Here is a 22,648-nt window from a genome sequence, read left to right as displayed (position 1 = left end):
CAGTCTGTTTACAAATGGAAAACAGATTTTATAGAAACTTGAAAAGAGCCTCATTCTTCATGTAGGGTATGTCCCCAGTGCTAAGAATGGGTGTCACCTCTTCCTTTAACACGCTCCATATTTCAAGGGAAATACTCTTGTATTGATGCTGCCTGGAAACTTTTCCAAACATTTCTCTAATTTGTCATGGAATAGCTAAGTTTTAAGTGGTTATACCTGCCAACAGCTCCTGCATTAAACACTTAAGAATAGCAGATGCAATGGACCTTGTTTGAAAATGAGGTCATTTAGCTCAAGTGAAACAGTTCTTCCTTCTTATGTCAGTTAGACTGAGTCAGGGGTTTTCACTTGCTTGAGGAATCCATGAGCACCTTCTGTGCATTTTTTGTTCATCCAGTTTCAGAATCCTCAATATTTGCATTGGAAAAGTGATTCCCATGTACAGTAAGTAACACTCAGGTTTGGAGCCTCTTTTTCCAAGTCGAACCAAATTGAATGAGATATATCATAAACAACAGAAAAGGAACTAATTTTGAGCTCTGGGTGGTTAGTTGTACAGCCAGTCTCTTTCTCAATTTGATCCATTACTATTATCATCCTGGTCCAAGATCCTTGTAAGTCAGTGGCAGGACAGCCATGAAGTGGCCTTAGTTTTGATCATAGAAAAGCAAGATTATGGAAGTCTGGAAGGCCGCTGAACACTCTTGGCTCCTAAAGACAGAAGACTTTGACAGAGTCAGAAGACTTGATAGGATCAAATCTCTTATTGCTGGCATTTACTTGGCATTATGCTGGATACCAGTGTACGATACAGGTTACTCAGATTAATGAAAGTTGCCAGATGGGTGAAAACTCAGGTGGCAAAACTAAGACCACTAAAGTTTTCCAGGGAAGTTAAAATTCTAGCATTTCCAGTGATCAATCCTAATTATTTCTTGAAATTACAGGCCATGAACTTCAGGCAAATGAATCAAACTCACAGAATGAAAATAACTCCAAACTGATTAAAATAAAATTGTGTCTGACAAGTACCCTTCACCATCAAAGCCAACAGCAGTATAATCAATAAATAATCCCAAAGACAAGTGAATTCTACTTCAGGAAGTCTGACAGATTAAAAAACGCCATTCTTATAAATGACACCAAATCTTCATCACCAGTAGTTTTCAGCATCTTAACTTTACAAGGCTTTTGAGACTTTAATGAACTAATTACAACATCCAGTGTGGATAATCCAGTCGTATATTCTGATGACCAATATTAAAAGATTGCATGTGTATGTCCTTCACTTCGGAGCTTGTCAGAGGGCTGGACATAGTTCAGTCTGCTGGTGGTTCTGCAGTATGTGATCCTGGATCTCTGGATCAGTTCCTATAGAACAAATGGCCTCAGAATGTGCAGACACTTACAGGAATTTTACAGTTCAGCATTCTCAGCTGAAAAGCTGAATTGTTCATCAGAAAGAAAGGAGTGTTTATATGGCAAACAAATCCCTTCTGGGATGCTCAAGATGTCTGTTACTCAAGGAAGTTGAAGGGAGGAATTCCTGATTTGCTTTTACAGATTTCCCTGCCTGTTCTTGGGAGCTGCTGGAGCTGAGGGTTCTCTGAGATAAGCTATGGGCTTTCTCCTCTGACTTATTTTTATGAAAGATGAGTGTGCTCAGTAAAATCTTAAAAATGAGAGGTTTTTATAAAAAAGACAACATAATATGTCCTGTCTGCACGTGTGCCTGCAGGTAAGCCCCTTCCATGAGATGTCCTCAGATGCCAAGACCCCAAGCTTGGTTTTATGAGGTCCCTGAAAGACAGCACAGCAAAAGGTAAAGGCAGGTCTGCTTCCTCCATTGCAGTCTCCAGAGCATGATAACCACATCCCATGGACCAGGGTCACTAAAAGGGTGACACAGGCTGTGGGCACTCACTGCTCAGACACTAGACAAATAAATGGGGTTCACACAGTAATTTTTCCTAACCATTAGGTCAGGAAGCTATTAAAAGTCTGCCCAGAGGACACCGCAGTAGTTCTGCACTGTTGACACTGGAACTGTAGGAGGGAGGGAATACTTTTTGGCATTAGCATATTCTCAATTAACATCAATGGCACAGAATAAATATGTCACATCACTTTTTAAAAGCCACTGTTAGAGATATAACAGTGGAGTGACAAATACAGTGCTCAAAACCTTCTTTTTAGTCAATCAGTTCAATGGCTTGTCAGTTTAGTCTTTGGTCAAAGTAGGCAGGAGGCAAATTATTCAGGTTTTGCACAGCTTTTGTACAGGATTCAAAAAATTAAGGCAAAAATGTCTTGAAATACAGGGCACTTTTATGAATGGATAGGAATAAGTAAGAACACCATTTTCTGTCTTTGATTTTTTGCATAGTTGTCATGGTTTGGGCCTAATATGACAACAAAGAACCAGCCTCATGGCTGCTCACTCAACTCCCCCCCACACACACTCTGGGATGAGGAGCACAAAGGCCAACTAGAAGCTCATGGGTCAAGACAGAGGACAAGGAGGGTTCTTCACGGATTAAGGTCATGGGCATAAGAGACAACTTGGGGAAAAAATAATGATTTAATTCCACACTAATCAGATGCAAACAGGACACAGCACACAGAGCAGGGCTTGCATATGTTACCCCACCCCTCCCTTCTTCCCGGGCCCAAATCACTTTGTTCCCAGTTTCTCTCCCTCCTTCCCCGCAGTGGCACAGGGGGACAGGGGATGGGGTTTAGAGTCAGTTCACAGGCTGGTGGTTCCTGCCTCCTCAGGAAGTAGGATTCCTTACACTCCTTCCCTGCTTCCCCACAGGGTCCTTTCTATGGGAAAGAGTCCTCCACAAACCTCTCCTTCATGAGTCCTTCCCACAAGGTCCGGAGCCGCTCCAGCCTGGGTTTCCCACAGAGTCACAGGCTGCTTTGGGAACAGCCACCTCCCTTGGCATTGGGGTCTTCCACAGCTGCAATAATCAGAGCCCACTGGCAGTAAAATCCAAGTTCACTGGCCAAATTCATCCCTCCTGGTGCCTTCAGGGAATGTTCCACCACATCAGTGCAGGGGGACAGCCTGACATCTTGCCATAGGTTGCAGGGAAACTTCTGCTTGGGCACCTTTTTCCCCTTCTTCCTCACCAACCAGCAGGATCTTCATCCCAGCACTGACTTTCACCTCTCCAGTACAGCTCTTCTTTCTCTCTAACTGCTCGCTCTGCTCAGGTCTTATCTCAGTTCTTTCATATGTTAATCACTGAGGTGCATCTGTTTTCTCTCTAATGACTCCTTGGCTGGTTTTGGAGCAGGGGGAGCTTCTCAGCTTCTTACCTGAGCCACTCCTGGGGCCCTTCCCCCGCTACCAAAAAAATCCTGCCAGACCAGCACAATAGTATGTTTTTGCTCTAGCTACTAGTCTGCCTTTCTTGTATGATATTAGTTGCTAGGTTAGCTGGGATAGCAGCAAAACCCAGTGTAAGGCCAGCCATTTTCTGTTAGGCAGAGGGACAGCCAAGGTTAGCAACATTTGCACCTAGAAAAATAACCCTTTTCCCAAACACATCGTGCTTGTTATGCAAAGAGTGAGAAAAGATCAAGATGAAACTCATTATTTGAAAGGCACAGGTATAAAATTGGCAGTTCCAACGTGCAGGGAAAACACTGGTGCATCCTGCTAGACAGTAAGCAGAGAGGTCTGATGTGTGCACGAACTGGTAGAGTACAAGAGCTTCTCCTGATCCTCACTTCTTATTGTACGCACTCAGACACTAATTAACACCTGAAATCTGGACATCTGTCTTCTGGCTACTGCATTCCAACCAATGTTTAACTCCAGCCATGATTATACTGCACAGGACCACAACAGTATATATCCCAGTAAGTCTGACTCTTCCGATCCAGGGTAGCCTGGTGATTTACTGGCTGGCTTCAGGATCCACTACACTGATCCTTTTCTACATAGTGCCTTTGTACAAACACTTGCTTCTGTATGGAGGATTTGAAAATTCAATTTGTTACAGGAACATAGAAGATGAAGGTTGTGTTTGTTCCTTTTTCTGCTTCTTTATGAACATTGTGCTAATAAAGGTTGGTTCCTTGGCTATTTCAGCGTCATCACCCTTCGGACCTTCAGAATAAAGTAAACACTCAACCAAGAATCTTCTCTCATATACCTAAAATATTCCTGCCCAGTTCACCTGGCAGACTTTGCCATTTCCACAGACATTGTCAGCACATGAATCACACTTGCACTGCACAGTATAGACCCCTAATTTCAAGCTCCTCCTCCTTCTCTCACGTACACATAGCAACCCATTATAACATAGTCAATATGGAGGGGAATGTAATGCCTTTATCCTCTATTCAACTGGTGGAACACTGATATTAGCATCTTGCCCAAAGAAAAATGTTTATTAATTGTTAAGAGTTTGTAAAAATGACCAACAAAAATAAAATAAATCAGTGGTGTTCAAAAAAAGGTAGCTGTTGTGGATTTTTAAACTCTAAAGACACTATACAGTTTACAGAATTTTACTGATTTTATTTGTTAGACAAAAACATCACAAGATAAAAACTGGTGGACAACAACTGCTATTTCTAGGGGCAGTGGATGGCCAACAGGAAGAAGAGAAGGAAAAGTTTTTTTCTATTTTATAGAAAATTTTATAGTAATGGACAAACCAAAAGTATTTAAATTCTTACATTGCAAAATGAAAATTCCCACTAAATTGTCTGGTACTGTAAGTGGATGGAAGAAAAACTGCAGAATTCAACCTCTCATAACCAGTTGAGAGCTTGAAGAAGAAATTAAGAGGTTTGTAAGTAACAAACCTAATTGCTTTAAAATAAGCCCTGTCAAAACTTCTCAGTCTAGAACAATGCTTAAGGAGAATTTATTTCTAATTACACTCTTCTGAAATGTAAGCAGAGCAGGAATCTTTACTAGAGTAACTTTTAATTTATTGGAAACATCAGCTTAACAATATCATACTGATATATTCCTACATTAAATGCTGCCAGCATCATGAACGGAGACTTAGTGCATATTATAGCTGTAATAGAATAAATGAGAAAAACTTTTTAGACATGGAATTTCTGTTTTGAAAGTGAAGACATGCTTTGAGGAATTTTTCTGATTACGCATTCCCACAGCAAAACAACAGCAGCAATAGTAATACCAGAATAGAAATAATAGTGGAAAAACCTAAGTGAGCACTAATATATATAAAGAAACTCCTATTAAGTCTGACAGCACACAACTTAGAGTAACAGACAAAAGATGGTTATTTTGAGCTCTCAAGTTGCCAGCCAATTTATCAAAAGCCTACAGCAAGATTTATTAAAAATACTGTATTCTTGACTGACAATTTCCAAATTCTTTTCAATCTTAACCTTTTTTAATTACTTAACCATCACAATGTCACCTGTATGTTTTCTTCTTAAAGACACCTAGGACTTAAGCAACTTCTTCTAGACCACTCAGCAAGCCAATACTGAATCAGCTTGGAATATACTCCAGGTCTACTGGCTCTAAGGTGCTTGCTCTAAGCCTAGACAATCACCAATGGGCAATTTTGTACCAGCTATAATAGCAAGGTAAGCCTTTCAGTGTGCACACATTGAAAAGCACTTTACACCTACTACAGATTGTGAAGTGAATTGAATAATTAAGTTTGTAATGAAAAGCTGCTTCTCTAGTCTAGCTTTGATAAACACGATCTTGCTGAAAATTGCCATCACTGATACCAGCTGAATGAGCCTAAATGAAACATATAAAACAGGTTTCAAGCCTATTTTAATAATAGGTTAACATTAGATAATTCCTAAATGGAAACAGAAGGTGATTTGCAATCACTTATCATGCACAGAGCTTCCTTGTTACTGCAGTTACAAACTACAGAGCATGTTTTCCTATTCTAGTCAGGCAAGCTCCTATCCTCAACAATCCCACAGTTCCCAGCACAACCAATGATACATCAATATTAATGCCAAAGTCTTTAGTTTCAAATGCATTTCACAACAAATATAGGATGAAACACACCCCAAGTAATCTTTCTCCTGTAAATTTTAAGTTACAGTGTACAATTCTCATTTGAACTACAAAAAAAACTGATAGCAAGTTTGCCGCAATAGAGATTGAGGAATTCTTCTAGCAAGAGGCCCAAAACTATATTTAAGGAAATATTTATACTCATTATTCATACAGAAGTGCTTGGAGCACTGTGGTCTCATTTACAGCAGGTCTTTATAACTTTCTTCACCACTTGCTTCTAGTTTTGTTTCTTCTTATGAGTGGTTGACTTTATGACCAGTAATGGCCTTTTTAGGACTTGGAGAAGCAAATATTGGGGACTGCACTGATGCCTAACCAGAAGGAATCAGACAGCTTCAAAATAAGTCAAGACATGGGTATTTGACAAGTGTCACGGGATAATCCCAGACCTGGAAAAAGTCCAAGTGCTTAGAAGTAGAATGGAGGTGAAGAAGGGAGAGAGAGCTGTTGGGAAGCTGGCTAAGACAACAAAACAGATAAAAGCACTTGCCAGGGTTGTCTGCAGAAGCCAGCACACACTTTGAACTGTGAGGTTTATGTTACTATTTTTTAATTCTTCAATTTTATCTTTCCTTAACTGTTTTTTCCTCTTTGTTTATAAGTAAGATGTTTATAAGTAAGATAAGTAAGATATGTGGTGTCACCTACACCAGTCATCAGGATGGAACTGGAATACCAAACTTGCTGACACAGATAAACTGTATTCCAGGGCTTAGTTCAAGTCTGAGAAAATCAAACTATGCCACCTGAGAGAAGGAAAAGCACAGTCTCATTCCCAAAGGAGGGCTACTAAGGGGGGGGAGAAAAAAAAAAAGGCTGAGCAAAACCAACAGGTTATTTTAGCACCATGATACCACAAACCAGCTTACAAGAGTAGAGGCATGGAAGAGGACCAGTTTCTGTTACTTAGGTTTAGTTATCATGCACCTGCCAATACTGATTGCTAAAACTGCCACTCTTTAACTATTTTTTTTTTTTTTTAACCTCTGGAAGTAAACAAACCAACACAGGGTGTAGACTTCCTAATGTGTGGGGTCTGTAGCTACAGTTCCCACCTGCCATTTGTGGAAGATGTTCTGTGATTATACTCCATAGCCAAATTTAATGAAAGTGCCCACAAAGCACAGAGATACTTGATTTCAAGGTAGACAAGGTGGTGTGCCTTTCCTTTCCGAGGAGCCCTGCCAGATACAGTTACAGATTAATATTAAAAAAAAAAAGCCTTTAGGAAGAATTATAATCTGCCCTACCCCATGTAATCCTCAGCACATTTAAGGCACTGTGGATAAAAGAATACAACCATCTGGCAGCTAATGTGGAACTTCATGGCTAAAGTTATGGCTCCATAAAAAAGCTGGGATATTTGGCTGATTCTGGAAATGCTGAGGAATTTCTGAAAGGTACACAGGTGATCGAGCAGGTGTAAAACAATTATTTACTGTGACAGTCCTGTGCATCAAGCAGAAAGAGGAGGCATAAACAGGTTACAAATTGTTGTTCTGTTGCTTTCCTGAAAAGCTACAAACAGCAGAGAAGACATCTATTTCAATCACAGCCAAGATCAAAGAAGATTCCTGCAATGCAAAAACAGAGCAGTCACTTAGAAATATTATGGTATTTGTCTTCTTCAAACAATGTCTTCAACTTGGAGAATGTTCTGTAAACTCCCAATCCCTCACAACAAAATCTGAAAAAAGCCCATTTTTGTGTAGCATTGTGTCTTGAAACATGGCCTGGTTTTCTTTCTTTGCAATTCACCTTCTGGAATTAAGTGACTGGATTATTATTACGCAGCACATCCACAGAAGAACGACTTGTCTGCCTGGTGTTTAATGTCACCGTGCTCTTTCTGAATTCAGCTCTTTTCCACAACTCTTCAGCTGTGGGTAAAGATGTACAGATGAATTTCAGCATTCTCCAACAGCACAAAAATCCAGATGATTCAAGTCACCTGTGTACAGTTCCACACTCATACAAGGTGGCTGGACACACATCATTTCTGCAATCACCTGATGAACAAATTGTCTACAGTGCAGAAACATGTAGAATTACTGAATGACTTTTTAAAAGAAAACTATCCTTTAAAACTTCTTCACAGCAGTTGCTTTCTACAACTTAATCATCCCTAGAAGACTGTCAGCCTACTTCATCCTTTGGCCATCAGGCTAAAGATTTCACCAATGGAAAGGTGTTTCCCAGGTAAAGGTGCTTACAACTATTGTTGCCTGCTGCTATTTGAGCATTTCCTTCTGGTTGTTGTTTATGAGTTGCAAGTATTGCTATAGGCATTGAATATATACTAAAATGCAATTAAAAACAAGGCTATCAATACTTCTTATGTTAACATTGGATAACTCAGTTAACTTGGATGACCTCTTTTGGCAGTTGAGCAACATTTAATTTATTCTCCCTCCTGCCTGCAAGATGAGGAAGGGTAAACATAGAGCAGAATAGTCTACTTCTCTTTATTTCTTAATACCACAGTGTTTCACAGCTTGCTTGTACTGCTGCCCTCTAGTCGCTCTACAGGATTTTTCTCTGCTGGAGATCTGCTGCATCAACACTGTCCTCCCTGAGGATATGCATCAGTCTGTCATGTTGGAATTTATCTAAAGCCTTCTCAATGTCAACAAAGAAACTCAGAGAGAAATCCATTTGTACTAACACACAACATCTTAGGCTTGGGATTGCTTACTTTATTCTGACTTCTGAACATAAAATGATTACAGGCTGACTTGTATCTATTTTCTTTGTATTGCTGTATGTTCCATTAAGAATAAAAAAAAATAAATTAAGGGCATAGTTTATCAAATGTCTAGCTCATTGCCAATGCTTATGGCATTAGCCATTGCTATATAAGAATTAAGATCTTTGAAGCTGTCCTTCATAGTATCTTGCATGTAGTTGGCTAGAAAGTTTAAGCTACTCTGGTTTGAAATACTAAGCAGCTCTGGTACTTCACCTGTAGTATCACTCTCCTCCAGTGATCTTTCATGCTCTTTACTTTCTAGGTTCTATGTCAGTACTATCAGACCATCTCTGTGACTGCTTGTCCTCAGGTTTATGAAAAAATAATTTTAAAGCCTGTTTTCCCAGAACATTTTTTTATGTGTAGCATACTTTGCTGGTTTTAATTTTCATATGACTAACCTCCTTTTATTCTTCCAAGATTTCCTGGTAGTCTAGGTAGTAGTTTTTTGGGTTCCCTTGCACATCTTCTGTTTGTTGTGAAATCTTCTTAATTCCTTCCTTCCCCTATCTTTCTTTCATAATTTCTCTAAATTTCAGGATCCCTTCTGTAATCAGTTGTTAGCTTAGTGTTACATCTTTTCACCTCCTACCACAATGAAGTGATTTTTATATACCAGAGTTCTGAAATGCCTCCAGTTTTCCTGTTTTTCTTCTCTTCTACTCATTGACCTTCCCTTTTGAAGCCTATTCCTAATGTTTGTTTCATTTTTATTTTGAATCTGCCTATAAACATTTGAAATATTTCCTATTTAACATTCTTTCAAGCTTAACTGTAGCTAGAGAATCTATTGATTCTTGCATGGAGAATGAAGTTTTGATATTGCAATGTATCTGATTTCCTGAAGGAATAAGCTTTTGTATTCAGCTGGGATGATGCTGAAACCAGATGTCCCAGATAACAGGATCACGTTCATTTACAAATTTATCAACCTGTTTTCCCTTTTATGCTGAAATACAAAGCCAGGAATTCCCAATTACACTATCCATCCAACTGCTTTATATTCTAGCATTAGGACTAAGGTCAAATTCTCTCAGCCTTTCCCCTCTTTGCCTGCTACCCCCGCCTTTCCCCCCCAGTTCTTTTTAAGAACATCATCTTGGAAATCTTCCAAAGGGCCTGAAAGATTACAATACAGAGTCCAGATACCAAGGTGTGTAATCATATGCAGATTACATTCCCAAACCACTAGTGGCGGGGGGGGGGGTTGTTGGTTTTGGTTTGGTTTGGTTTGTTTGTTGTTGTTGTTGTTTTAATTTCTCCAAATCAACATTTTGTAGTTCTAGACATTTCGTTTCACAGAGTTCCATACCAGTATGTTTTCAAGTGTTTGCTCTCCCCCAGTGTTTCTGGAAGCCATCTAATTTTACAAATAATGTCTATACCCCATGTGGTAATCTTCAGTTTAAGGATTTCTCCCTGCTCACCATCTTTTACATATCTGATTTTACAGAAGGTAATCACTAACTAAAATTAATTTCAACAGATGGTTAATTAAGCAAAAATTGCCAAGTTAAAAATAAAATTAACTAACTAACATTTTCCTCAGATTTTCATACTAGATTTCATAGTAAAAAAAAAACTTTTGCATAATCATGGAATTTCACTAGGAAAAAATATATTAAGAAGTTACAGGTGTGAATCAAGGAATAAAAGAAGAAAATTCAGTGCTAGAGTGTTTCATATTATCCTCTAAATGACTAAAATTTCCTAGTACTCATAAAACACTACCATTTCCTCCCCCATCATTCTCAGATATAGCTGAACCATTTCAACTGAAGCTTCCCAAATGATTCAGCTTGAGGCAAGAAACTCAAAAAGCAATCTGAATGTTTTAAATTTGGCAAAGGTACAAGAATTTAAGGAGAGGTTCTCCTACCAGTAAATACTTGGCAATCTGAACTAGAGGCATCCTTATTTACCCAAGCTATAACAACCTCCCTGATCAGGTCCAAGCAGCTGTTTCTGAGAAGCTGCTGCAGAGGATTGCAGTGTCAGCTGCACTTCAGCAGCAGGTAACACAGTTTTCGTGCATTGCCATGAATAAAGCAACAGTGATTTCAATTGTCAGAAAAATCTTCTTCTCTGTCAACAAACGTGAGTCTTCTCAACAGAGCTGGGGGAAGCTCTGTGCTTCACAAGGCTGAGCACAAGACTGGACTGAGCATTAGAATTCATCGTGTAGGAGGAGAGCTGAGTGCTCTCTGGTATGACTATTTATTTAAGTGGGGCTACAAGCCTTTAATTCAGAATTTACTTGGCCTAACAGAGAGGAAAAATTTAACGAGATTTATATACAGCATTTGTGTGATTACATACACATAAAAGAAATTCCTTCTGTGAAGGCTTCAAAAAGAACATATATCAAAACGAGCAAGCTGTAAGCAGCATTGTTTATAGCAGAATAAAAGCTCTGAAATAGTTTACTATAGCTTTGTAACAACCACTTGCTTTTTATCATAACCATATTGAAATACTGAGCAGGAAATGTCATTAGAATTCATTTTTAATTCATCATGGAAATAAATACACAGAATTAGTTTGTTATTTGCAAAATTTCCTCTGAAAAATACTGCGTGGCGAGATTGCAAGATACATGCCTCAGATGTAAGAGGAATGCTGAGTAATGAGCTTGACATCAGTATGCAAGATGCAGAATACAAGATATGCAGGGAGGGGGTTTTGCCCACTAATGAAGAGTAGTGGATTACAATAGAATCCCAGAGACTGGCACTCCTTGCATACATCACTTGGACAAGCATTTTTAAACAAGGGCATCTCAAGTTGTTTTCCCCTATATGGATTTAATTTTGACCTTTGCTGCATACCAGCTGAAGCATCCCAGCAACAGAGTTCACAAGGGGAGTTGTCAGGGGTGACCTTTTAGTGATGCTGCTCTCTCTGTTGCCCCAACAGAAACAGAGACAGCTCCAAAGCTGAGGAGAACCTGCTCTTGCAAACGTTATGCTCTAGACTTGGGTCTCCTGTGTTTCACGCAAAACATGCACAGATGGGATGCCAACATAAAATCACCATGGAAAGTTCTAGCATTTAAAGAGAGCAATAACAAAGTGATTAAAATGGAGGCAGGCTCTAAATCAAAACTCAGGAAGCCTCCCAGATGGCCTTGGCCCAGTATCTGCACACACTGATTCCCCATCACAGATCATCATAGTTGACTGGGAATCATAACTTTTGAGGTGTTATTTAAAATGTAGAATTGTCACAGCAGCAGTTTTTATCTCATGTTTTCAATTATCAAGGAAAAAAAGAGCCTTTCCATGACTTTGTAATACAAGCAAGAAACAATTAGCACATGAGTTTTCTTGGGTATTTTGATAGGAGCTGGAATGCTCACCTGGGTTAAGTGAGGGTAAGACAACTTTTTCTGCTCCATACACTTAATTTTCTGTATTTTAATGCTCTTATCTTCCTAACTGGAGACTTTTCATTTTTATCAAAACAGTTACAATGCTTGGATTAAGCCTTTCTGATTTTTGAAACTCTTTTCCATGATATAAACCACAACCAAACCTTCCAAAAATGGCTTACATAGAGCTGATTTGGGATTATTTTTTTTCTTGTGTGCTAAAAAAACATATTCATCCTGTTATGTCACTAAAACATTGAAAAGGCATTTTTTAATTTTGGAGCTTGAATTTTCAGCTAAAAAAAAAGGATAATTTTATTATTTTTGTGCAGTATATCAATTTGCTGATGCTGCTGGCAAATTTTTGCACTTCCAGAATGCTTAGCATTTAGCTCAGTGACATAAGCATCACATATGAATCACTATAATTACTTTTATCTAAATTCTACATATAGCTTCATTACAGGCTTGGAATGGAGCAAAAATGTAGTCCTTTTAGGGGAATGAAATGCAGAAGATGCATTTGGATTCTGATGACTTCCCAAGATGTTTCATTCCAGATGCAGTATGAAGATGGAGGAAGGTAGTTCACAAGGTTTTGATAGTGTAGGGAGCAATCAATTTACTATCTTTGTTTTGAATGTATAGGATGCAAATACAAATGCACTACAATATCCTCCATTCCAGCACTGCACCTATAGTCACACATTATTCCTTTTGGCTCGGTATGATTTACCTCTGTTTCAGACTGAATGGGCTTTTTGTTTCTAATCAATACATAAGCTCAGTCATTTTAGATGAAAATCCTTCCTTAAGGTTAACTACTACGAGAGACAAAAAATATTCAAGAGTGCAGCATCCTGCAGCACTGTTTGCAGCTGGCAAAGTCCAAATGAAGAGTTTCTATGGAGGATTATTTTTAGTTTATCACGGAAATCTATCTGTATCTGTAGAAACTCTGACCATCTGCACATGAATGTAGATTCCATAATTTCCTCAGTGTTTTTATTAGAAAAGCTGCAAAGAACTTACATGTTAAGGGTAAAGCAATCATTGTTAAGAGCTTCCCCTTTTGCACTTGGGACACTGAGAGAGCAAGCATTAGTTAGGGAACGCCAAGAACTAACAGTGCAGTGAACCATGATCGGCTGCACACAACAAAACCCAGATACACTCTGCATGGCCTAAGGAAACATTGCATATAGTGTAACCATGGTGACAGCCCTGAGTTAAAATCATATAGAGCATGCTGATTTGCAAAATTTAAAGACAAACAAACAGTAAGACATTTACCTTCCACATCAAGGCACCTAGGTGGGCTATTTGACCAGATAAGGTTATACATGCACTCAAGGAACTCTGCCCCGTCTAGTTTATATCCAGGAAAGCACTGGTAATACACCACTGCTCCTACTGGGAAGGAGGACTCGAACCCAGATATGTTAATGTAACTATGAGGAAGAGCCAATGGTCTCAGGCAACCTGCAAATTAAGAAGAGGGAGGTATCTTTAAATATAAGCTGCTAATCTCAGTCATCTTCACACATCTTGGTTAAAATTCCTAAATTAAGGAGTGCAATATTTTTCATCTTCTCTACTATGAATGGCATGCCTGCATGATCTCTCTCAGCTATATATGCCTCATTATCCTGTTTCAGACCTTATTATTGTTTAGCCCACGTTTTGCTAGTGTGGAATTCACTCTCAGCGAATCCAGGAAAGGTTTACTGAAAATGCCAGGATTTTGTTTCACAAACATTCACTGGTTTAGCAGATGGCAATTTGTTTTTGTAGTAGAATCTTTAATAAATAAAGATTGTCATTTATATAAACCATGAGTTTCATTCCTTCTCTTAAAACTGACAGGCATGTAAACCATCTTTAATATTAAAACTGCTTCTGTGACAAAGTGCACACAACTGAAGATGATTTGCAGCCAGAATTAATGATTTTGAAATTCTGGTTTAAGAAAGTCTAAAGGGACATGACTTCCCATGAGCAGTCCCAGGATAAACACTGAAGGAGGTCTCAGATTAGGTTATAAAAATGTTAAGGTACCTGTTATCAGCAGAAATTGTAAATGTAGTCAGAGACTATGTTCTCCTTCTGGAATTCCTTCTGAGGGATTTGTACCACGGATGGTACTGAGCTGTGATGGTTAAACAACCATATTTGGTGCAAGAAAGAACAGTGAATTTAAGAGATGACATGACTTTATGACATGTCATTCATATACATTCAGAGTCTGTTTTGAGCTGGTATTTAGCTAAGAGGTTGTACTAGAGGAAAAAGTAATTCCTCATGGCCTTAGAAATGACCCTCTGAGTAATACTTAATACTGTTGTTTTTTTAATTTACAGTAATGTGGAGGAAAGATGATTAGTAATCAGGGAATGAAAAACAATATCATAAAGTCATAAGACCAATAGAAGCTGCATTATGGCAATCCATAAATAGGTCTTTTGCCACCACTAGGAATTTGTGAAGGATATTCATAGGACTCTGATAATTTCAAGACTGAAGGGGAAACTAAAATCAGTCTAAGAACTTGTAACATATTGGCATCTGAAAAAAAAGTCTTGGCAGCACTTCAAGTGGTTATCGCCTTGCAACAGTCTTTTGAGGGAGGGGGACAAAAGCAAAAGAAAGCAACAAAAAAAGCTTGAAAGCTTTTACAGCACATTGCACTACCAGAGCAATGGTTTTGATAGCTTTTTTACTAGCTGGTTATCTCCCTGCTCAAATCAATCTTCAAGCATCCTACCTACCTACTGCTCATACCCCTGATCAAGTATGCCCCACACATAAGACACTGGTTCCTGCAAACTGAGCAGCCCACTGAGCAGGATGATCTAAGTAGCCCTCAGTGGGTCAGAAAGAAAGAGCACAGACTGCCTGAGCAAGATGGAGCTTACTCTTACTCTCCTCTGAACTGTATCAGGAAAAGTTTTGTCCTGCTGGCTCAGAATCTTAATGCTCATTGGGAGCAGGACAGATTTACTTGAAATTTTATGAGCCCAGAGTTTGTGAAAATCCCTAGGTCTCCAAATACCTCAAGCTGCTTGAAAACTTCATTTTTACATTTATTTGCAAAAAAAAATCACATCTCCAGATCAGTAAATATCATTATAATCTCATGGCAAAAATATTGAGGTTGGATTCTTATGCACTCTACAGTCCTTTCCCACTGCTCTGTCAGTGTCATGAGACTACCCTGCCTGTTGTCATCAGAGGGCCAAAGAAATGTAGTTGACAGACTACTGAGTGCAAGTAGACAAGTGCCTTTGTTGTTATTAGTGCCTGACATAGCAAAAAGAAAATTCTGCAGGCAATTTTGGAACAAGTTTATAGAATGTATAGGTTTATAGAATTAAGCAGAATATGGCAGATACTTTAATCTGAATTGCCGGTTTTCCACCTTTTTGGTAGTTAACAGATGCACAAACAGTTTCATAACCTTTATTAGCACTGCTTTCATTTTTAAAAGCAGTTAATGCTGAATATTGAGTAGCAGCAATTTCATAGTGTAAATACAGCCACAGAAGGAATTAACAAGCCAAGGAGTACTTTTGCTTACCCATTTAACACTGGCTCTCACAAAATTTCCACCTGGATCTTTGGCAATACAGTACCTATAAATTAATCCCAGAAGCATTCATCTCATCTAACTGCAAGATTCTTAATCTACCTTAAGTACATGTGAGGTGCACTCAGTCCATCAGGCCCATCACTCTACAGCAGAAATGCACAGAGCACTGAATTTTGTCACCCTGCCACTGTCGATGCTGAAGTCTCCCAGGTCCCCTGCCTGCCTCCCCCAACTCTGCAAACTAATGTGATGGTTTAAGTATCTAGAGAGAAATGTCAGCTTTAGGAGATGACAGATGGGTTTGAGGAAAGTTAATATTAACCCGGTCTTCTCCTTAGCACAGATCCTTAAAATCTCTCAATGCTGTTCTGCTGGTCAAGCTTGTTACCAAGATGTGAAATGGTTAAAATCAAGTCACAGAATCACAGAATTATTGAGGCTGGAAAAGACCTCCAAGGTCATCAAGTCCAGCCTATGACACCACCACATCGGCTAGACTGTAGCATTAAGTGCCACATCCAGCCTTTCCTTGAACACATCCAGGGATGGTGACTCCACCACTTTCCTTGGCAATCCATTCCAATGTCTAATCACCCTTTCCATGAGGAAGTGCTTCCTAATATCCAACCTAGACCTCCCCTGGCACAGCTTCAGGCCATGCCCTCTTGTCTTGTTGCTAGTTGCCTGGGAGAAGAGCCCGACCCCCACCTGACTACAACCTCCCTTCAGGTAGTTGTAGAGAGTGAGAAGGTCCCTCCTGAGTCTCCTCTTCTCCAGGCTAAACAACCCCAGCTCCCTCAACCTCTCCCTGTAAGACTGTCCCTCTAGTCCCTTCACCAGCCTTGTTGCTCTCCTGGACCTGCTCCAGCACCTCAATATCCTTCTTGAAGTGAGGGGCCCAGAACTGGACACAATATTCAGGGTGAGGCCTCACCAGTGCTGAGTACAGGGAGAGAATCACATCCCTGCTCCTGCTGGCCACACTATTCGTGATACAAGCCAGGATGCCATTGGCCTTCCAGGCCACCTGGGCACACTGCTGGCTCATGTTCAGCTGGTTGTCAGCCAGCACTCCCAGGTCCTTCTCTGCCAGGTTGCTCTCCAGCCGCTCTTCCCCCAGTCTGCAGCGCTGCCTGGGGTTATTGTGGCCAAAGTGCAGGACCCTGCACTTGGTCTTGTTGAATTTCATGCCATTGGCCCCGGCCCACCGACCCAGCCTGTCTAGGTTCCTCTGCAGCTTCTTCCTACCCTCCAGCAGATCAACACTCTCCCCCAACTTGGTGTCATCTGTGAAGTCAGCAGTACTTACATCTGCAAAGTCAACGGTGTTTAAACACGCATGTTAGAAACGCAAAGGCAATAGCAGCCCAGGATTATTAAATTCTCATTCACTAAAGCTGGCTTACCCACAGCTCTCTCTCGCAGTCTAAGATGGTATCCCAAGCTACTAGTACTGCTAATTCTACAGTTAATGGCTTTTTGGGCAAAAAATCATTCCTGTGCACACCCTGACTTTTCAGTCAATACCTATGGGTTTAATGGACTGTGAACCTGATAAAAAATTCTGCTGAAAACTTTGATAAAGCATCATGTTCTGGCTTCTCTCCTCTACCCTTGCCCACTGCACAAGGCAAAGAAAGCCAAATTGCATTCAGAAGCTTAAATCTTTCCAGAAATTAATTGGTGCAAAAATGTTAGCTGCCCATCAGATCGTTCCCTGAACTTTTGACTGATTTAATCCTGATTTTTTAAAAAATCCAATGTATCTGTGTCAGATTTTACACTAGGAAACAAAAAGCAGTATTTCAAGTAGCATTTTAAGTATGGATATGTTCATAAAGTGTCACTGCAGTGAGCACTGGGGAAGAGAAATCAAAATATCTTAGCAGCAACACTATTAAAATACTGTACAGTGGGGCTATTGAGATCACTGACATCCTTACAAATATAAAAAAAAATATTGGCAAACTATCACAAGGTGCATGAACTATAAAACAGGATATGCTGGTGTACTAAACCTTGACAAATGGGCAGATTATCCCATGTTCCATCGTCTTGACATACTGAAACCATGTTGTCTAAGTCAGGGTATCGGATCTGGAATCCTTCATGACAGCTGATTATTAATTTATCGCCAGTCCTGTATGTCTTGTTATGAATCTCTGCATCTTCAACATGTGGAACAAGGCAATCTGCGACTTCATGAAAAAAAAATAGTAACTTCATTAAAAAAACATGGCTAACTGTTCAATAATCAAGCTCTTAAGCAAAAGTTTTCAGTTAGTATTAAGTGCTTTGCTTAAACAGTTTGGAAAATACATGCATTTCAGTAAATATGTCCTTTCCCTAGCTAACCATCAGGTACAAAGTCCATAGCACTAAAATAGAAGCTGCCGTGCTACAATAATGAATCATTCCCCCAGACTTTTTTAAACAAACAGAATTAAGAGTGTTTAGGAAGACTGTTTTTAATTTTGTTCTTCCATTCATCAAGACTGCAAATTACACTGCACAGTCTGATTATCCCAAAGTCCCATCCATGCGAATGCAGACTCTTTGACAGCACTAAGGACACAGAAAAAGAAAAGATAAAATATAGATATGGCATGAGGAACACAGAAAAACTGCAATTTCAGCAAAGAGACATGAAAATAAGGTGCATTTACAAGGGTTTACCCAGCTCCATTCCACAGAGTTCATTATGAGAATGTCTTCACTTTAATTTCATCGCCTCTGTTTAAATCAGATTAAGTTTATGTGCCTGAACTCATATGCCTTTAGAGAGTGGGATTTTTAAGGCCCTGAGCAGTACCTCAAGTGTTTCCCTCAACCTGGGAAATGACTGCAAACCTCTAGTGGTGCACAGGCATGGGCTCCATTACCTGTCTGTGATACATGTATACAGTCTTATATCTCACTATATATACCAGTTCAAAAGACAACAAAATAGCAAATTAAACTAAAAAGATGATGTTGTGGAGAGTGGAAGGAAAGGGTGAGGCAGGGTAAAAAGCCCTTTGCTAATACTGAATAGTTAAGAGACAAGCCAAGAGCATATGAAGGAATAGTCCAAGTGATGACTCGAAGTTCATCCTCTTCACAAATGCAAAGTAAGATTAAATAGAAGAAAGGAAAATATTAAATATTGGGAAAATATAATAAAAATTGTCTGTTTGGCTGTCAGCAGGCAATCCATGACAGTGATAAATGTTTCTAGGCATCAAAAGCCACAAAGTATTTCAGATAAAAGCGAAACAGTAAAATATTATAAGCCTGTTTTATGCTGTTTTTTCCCCAGCATTTCCACAAGAGACAATTATCTTAATTTAGGAATGCAATATTTTTAAATAAAAATACGTTTCAGAAGTCGCTTGAGTTTCTGCCATTCTTAAGGGTAATTCTCATTAAAGAGAAAGAGACAAATCTAAATTTGTATTTAGCAATTAATTGTGAGCATGCACAAAGTAAAGTGATAACAACAGCTTGCTTGTTTGCTTAGAAACTAGAATCAAGATAAAATGTCATTTAGCATAGCACATGCGAACTACTAAAAGCTAATGTGTTTCATAATGTACTTATTTAGGCAAGCTAGGGGATTTATTATTCTGAGACTCTATCACTAGATTTTACTAATATGAAGTGGAAGAGTGTTGCTTGCTCAGTTAAAACATACTCTCCTTTGTACCTTCCTATTAAAGAGAAATTTTCTGAAATGCATTGTAATTAGCTAACTTTTAGCACAGGGCCTGGATATACTATTAGTAAAATACTCTCCCATTTCTCTTGTTACATTTAGCTCCTTGGCTGCTGCTGCAGGTACCCCCTGCTGCCTGGCACAGGAAGGGCTGCCCATCTGCCAGGCAGTCAGAGAACCTGAAGCAAGACCTTTTATTAGAATTTATTCATTTATAAATGCCCAGGTCTGGTAGGATGCATACCCTGGCAGAAAGCTGTAAAATGCACTGGATTGAGGATGCATATATCACCTTGTAAGACTGGACTTTTTTCTTTTTTTTTCTCTCTCTCTCTGGCAAGTTTATCAGCAGAGGAGACAGCAGAGGATGCCACTTAAGATATGCCTGACACTAAGTCTTGAAAGCTGTCATCAGGAGGCTGCCCTGGGCATCCCAGAGGATAGGATGAGATAGATGGGGATCCTGCTCCATGGCCATGCAGGAGGAGGTCAGAGATGGATGCCAGAAGATAATGTCAATGAACAGCTCACTCTCTTGTCATAACAGCTTTCTGTTGCTATACAAATAGAAGAGGTGTATATACATACACTGCAGTAAAACATGAGATTTCACTTCGAATGTGGGGGAAATTGATTTTGTTACAATGATCTATTACAGCAACTTCATTCTCATTATTCCAAGTAACAGCTATAGATTGGATCATTATAATTGGCTGGATATTGGCAGAGAACAGTGATAAGTTGCTCCCTGTACCATCCCTTACCTGCCACATTCTGCCTGACTTTGATAACAGGCCTATTACGAGCCCTGCCTAAACACAAGACCAATGGACCACAGAGTCACAGCCCTGTTTCCTGATGCCTTTCAAGTAAATGTTTTCCCACTGGCTGCCTCTGTACTGCTTTGCACTTGGTCAGGCATAAATTGCAGTAGCTGCCTCTCCACAAACAACTGGATTAGATGGCACAGATGCTACTTGGAAAAGCTGAGAATAAGTGACTGTATTTTAAAATGGCCTGTCCTAAAAAATAAACTGCTTTATTCTAAGTACTTTTCAGCAAATCTCTGAAAGCTGCTAAACCATTTAAGGGACTTTATGGTCTTTAACCAGCATCAAACAGCAATGCTTATGACTTACACTCCTTTCTGGCAGTTTTACATGATCTGCTTAAATCTACTGTGTGAATATTAAAACCAGTCAGCCAAAATAATGCCCTAGTTAGGAACACATTTCTTATCTTGCAGGGGCACAAAGACTGGGGGCAGATGGCAGGTCTGACCGCCTGCCAGGTGCCAAAGCTCGTCTTGACCTGACCTTCATGAAGCTTTTTACATTAGATATTCTTGGCTTTAGCAAACCAAGTGTGCCCCCATCACAGGAAGATTAATCTGAAGAGTAAAATTTGTTCAACACTATAGTTACAGTGTTTTAATTCATTTGCAAACCATGCATAATCTCTCAGAACTGTTTCTTTCAACTGATGGGGAAGGAGGACCACCCTCCCTTCTCCCAAGAGCACCTGGACCATAAAGGTAACTCAGCAGGAAGACATGACCTGGACACTATGCAGATAGCCACATCACCAATGGGTACCAGCTGGATTGGCATGGTTTGTGTCTATTGCAGGTGAATTCTTACCCTCCAAAAATTGTCCCTGGTCCATGCTAATCCAGAAAGTGCTTGCAGGAATGCCTTGGGGACTACTACTTGACATTGGAAAAAAACATGTCAGGGACCTTTCTAACACTGTAACATTATGTGTAATTGAAGAACAGTGCTCCGGCTTCTGCTGGGGCACTTTGTCTACCAGTCTGTATGTAAACTCAAATGCAGAAGTTCAGTGCTCCTATGTATCTCACTGTGGAGTGGTCTCTGAATTAGCCTTGACTACATCTAGCCACAACACTGACAAGCTGGAATAGAGAGGATCGGGGAGAAAGGATTAAAGGAATATCTTGAAGGATGGGTTGAATGCAGGGACAGCTCATCAACACTCTGTGCTCTTCAAAGTAAACATTTAAGATTGACATTCGTTTTTTTATTATTTTTGCTAGTGTACTAGCAATATTTTTGCTAGTGTACTAGCAAAAATACTAGTGTGTTAGTAGGATAGTTCTGTGGATGATAAAAACAGTATTTCATTGCTCTTTATTGTCTTTGCTTGTATTACAACAGTGCACAGAGACTTCACCTAAGATATATGGCCTTGTGCTAAGTACAGGTTACAAACCTCATCTAGAGCCCAGAACGAGGCTTAAGGTTTGCCAAACACAGGGCAAGACAGACAAAAGATGGAGAAATAAAAAATATTTCAATTATCTCACAGATCAGAGACAAAGGCAAAGAGAAATGAGTGCTAAATATCATACAGGAAAACTGCAGCCAAACTAGGTACCAGTCCAGTACTTTTATGGCAGACTTATTATCCCTGTCAGGGGAGAATGAGGCACTGAGGACATCTCAAAGGTGTCTGCCTGCAGAAGTGGTGGGAGAGAAGGTTACAGCTCTTTGCTTGGTTGCCATCCCCATGTACGATGTAAATTTAGATTCAATCTCATAGGAAAGAGGTAGCATTCTTTCCAAGCAGGGCAACAGTCTCACCAGCCGCATTATCACAGTGGGAGAAGATTAGATTGAAGTGTGAACAACATGACATATTGCTCTTAAACAGTAAACACAAAATTCCTACCTTAGAGCTTTGGTATTTATGTGCAGAACTGCATTAGAATTGATGGAAGTTACAGTCACAAAACACTGGAGATCAACATGAGAACATAAATCTAAGCACACAGATTTTTGACAGGACATTTACTGGGCACCCAGTCATGCAGCTTCATTCTCTTACTGACACTTGAAATCTCCTGCCTCTTAATGAGAACTGACAGACCTATAAAATCAAACTGACTGGATGAAGAGCTCCATGTACTACTTTTAAAATAAACTACATTCTGAAACAGGCTGCTTTGCTTCCTTTGGTAAATAGTATTTGTTTGTGATTAGAGATTGTTCTAGTAAACACATAATAACAATTAAATGTACATAACATATAGACATACAGTTGTATGTAACCATCCTTTTTGAATCCAAACTTCTGAGATTAACTTAAAATGAAGTATTGAGTGTTTTTACTGTTCATCTAACATGTACATATACTATGAGGAGAAGCATGTATAGTATACAATAACAAACATGGCA

General features: G+C 39.5%; 1 protein-coding gene across 2 annotated transcripts in view; it reads right to left on the bottom strand.

The window, feature by feature from the left end:
* Positions 1-22,648, bottom strand: part of SUSD4 (sushi domain containing 4) — a 39,023-nt gene that overhangs the window by 6,048 nt on the left and 10,327 nt on the right. Inside the window, exons 3-4 of one of the 2 annotated variants that reach the window (XM_051613831.1) lie at positions 17,776-17,955; positions 13,462-13,650 (exon numbers count right to left, since the gene is read on the bottom strand). In XM_051613831.1, the coding sequence (XP_051469791.1) occupies positions 13,462-13,650; positions 17,776-17,955 (369 nt within the window). The remainder of the gene's footprint in view (positions 1-13,461; positions 13,651-17,775; positions 17,956-22,648) is intronic. The other variant, XM_051613832.1, reaches the window with a different exon arrangement.

The sequence above is a fragment of the Apus apus genome, chromosome 3, assembly GCF_020740795.1.
Source record: "Apus apus isolate bApuApu2 chromosome 3, bApuApu2.pri.cur, whole genome shotgun sequence".
Taxonomy (NCBI): domain Eukaryota; kingdom Metazoa; phylum Chordata; class Aves; order Apodiformes; family Apodidae; genus Apus; species Apus apus.
Note: the sequence above shows the minus strand (reverse complement) of the source record. Positions and strands in the feature narration are given on the sequence as shown.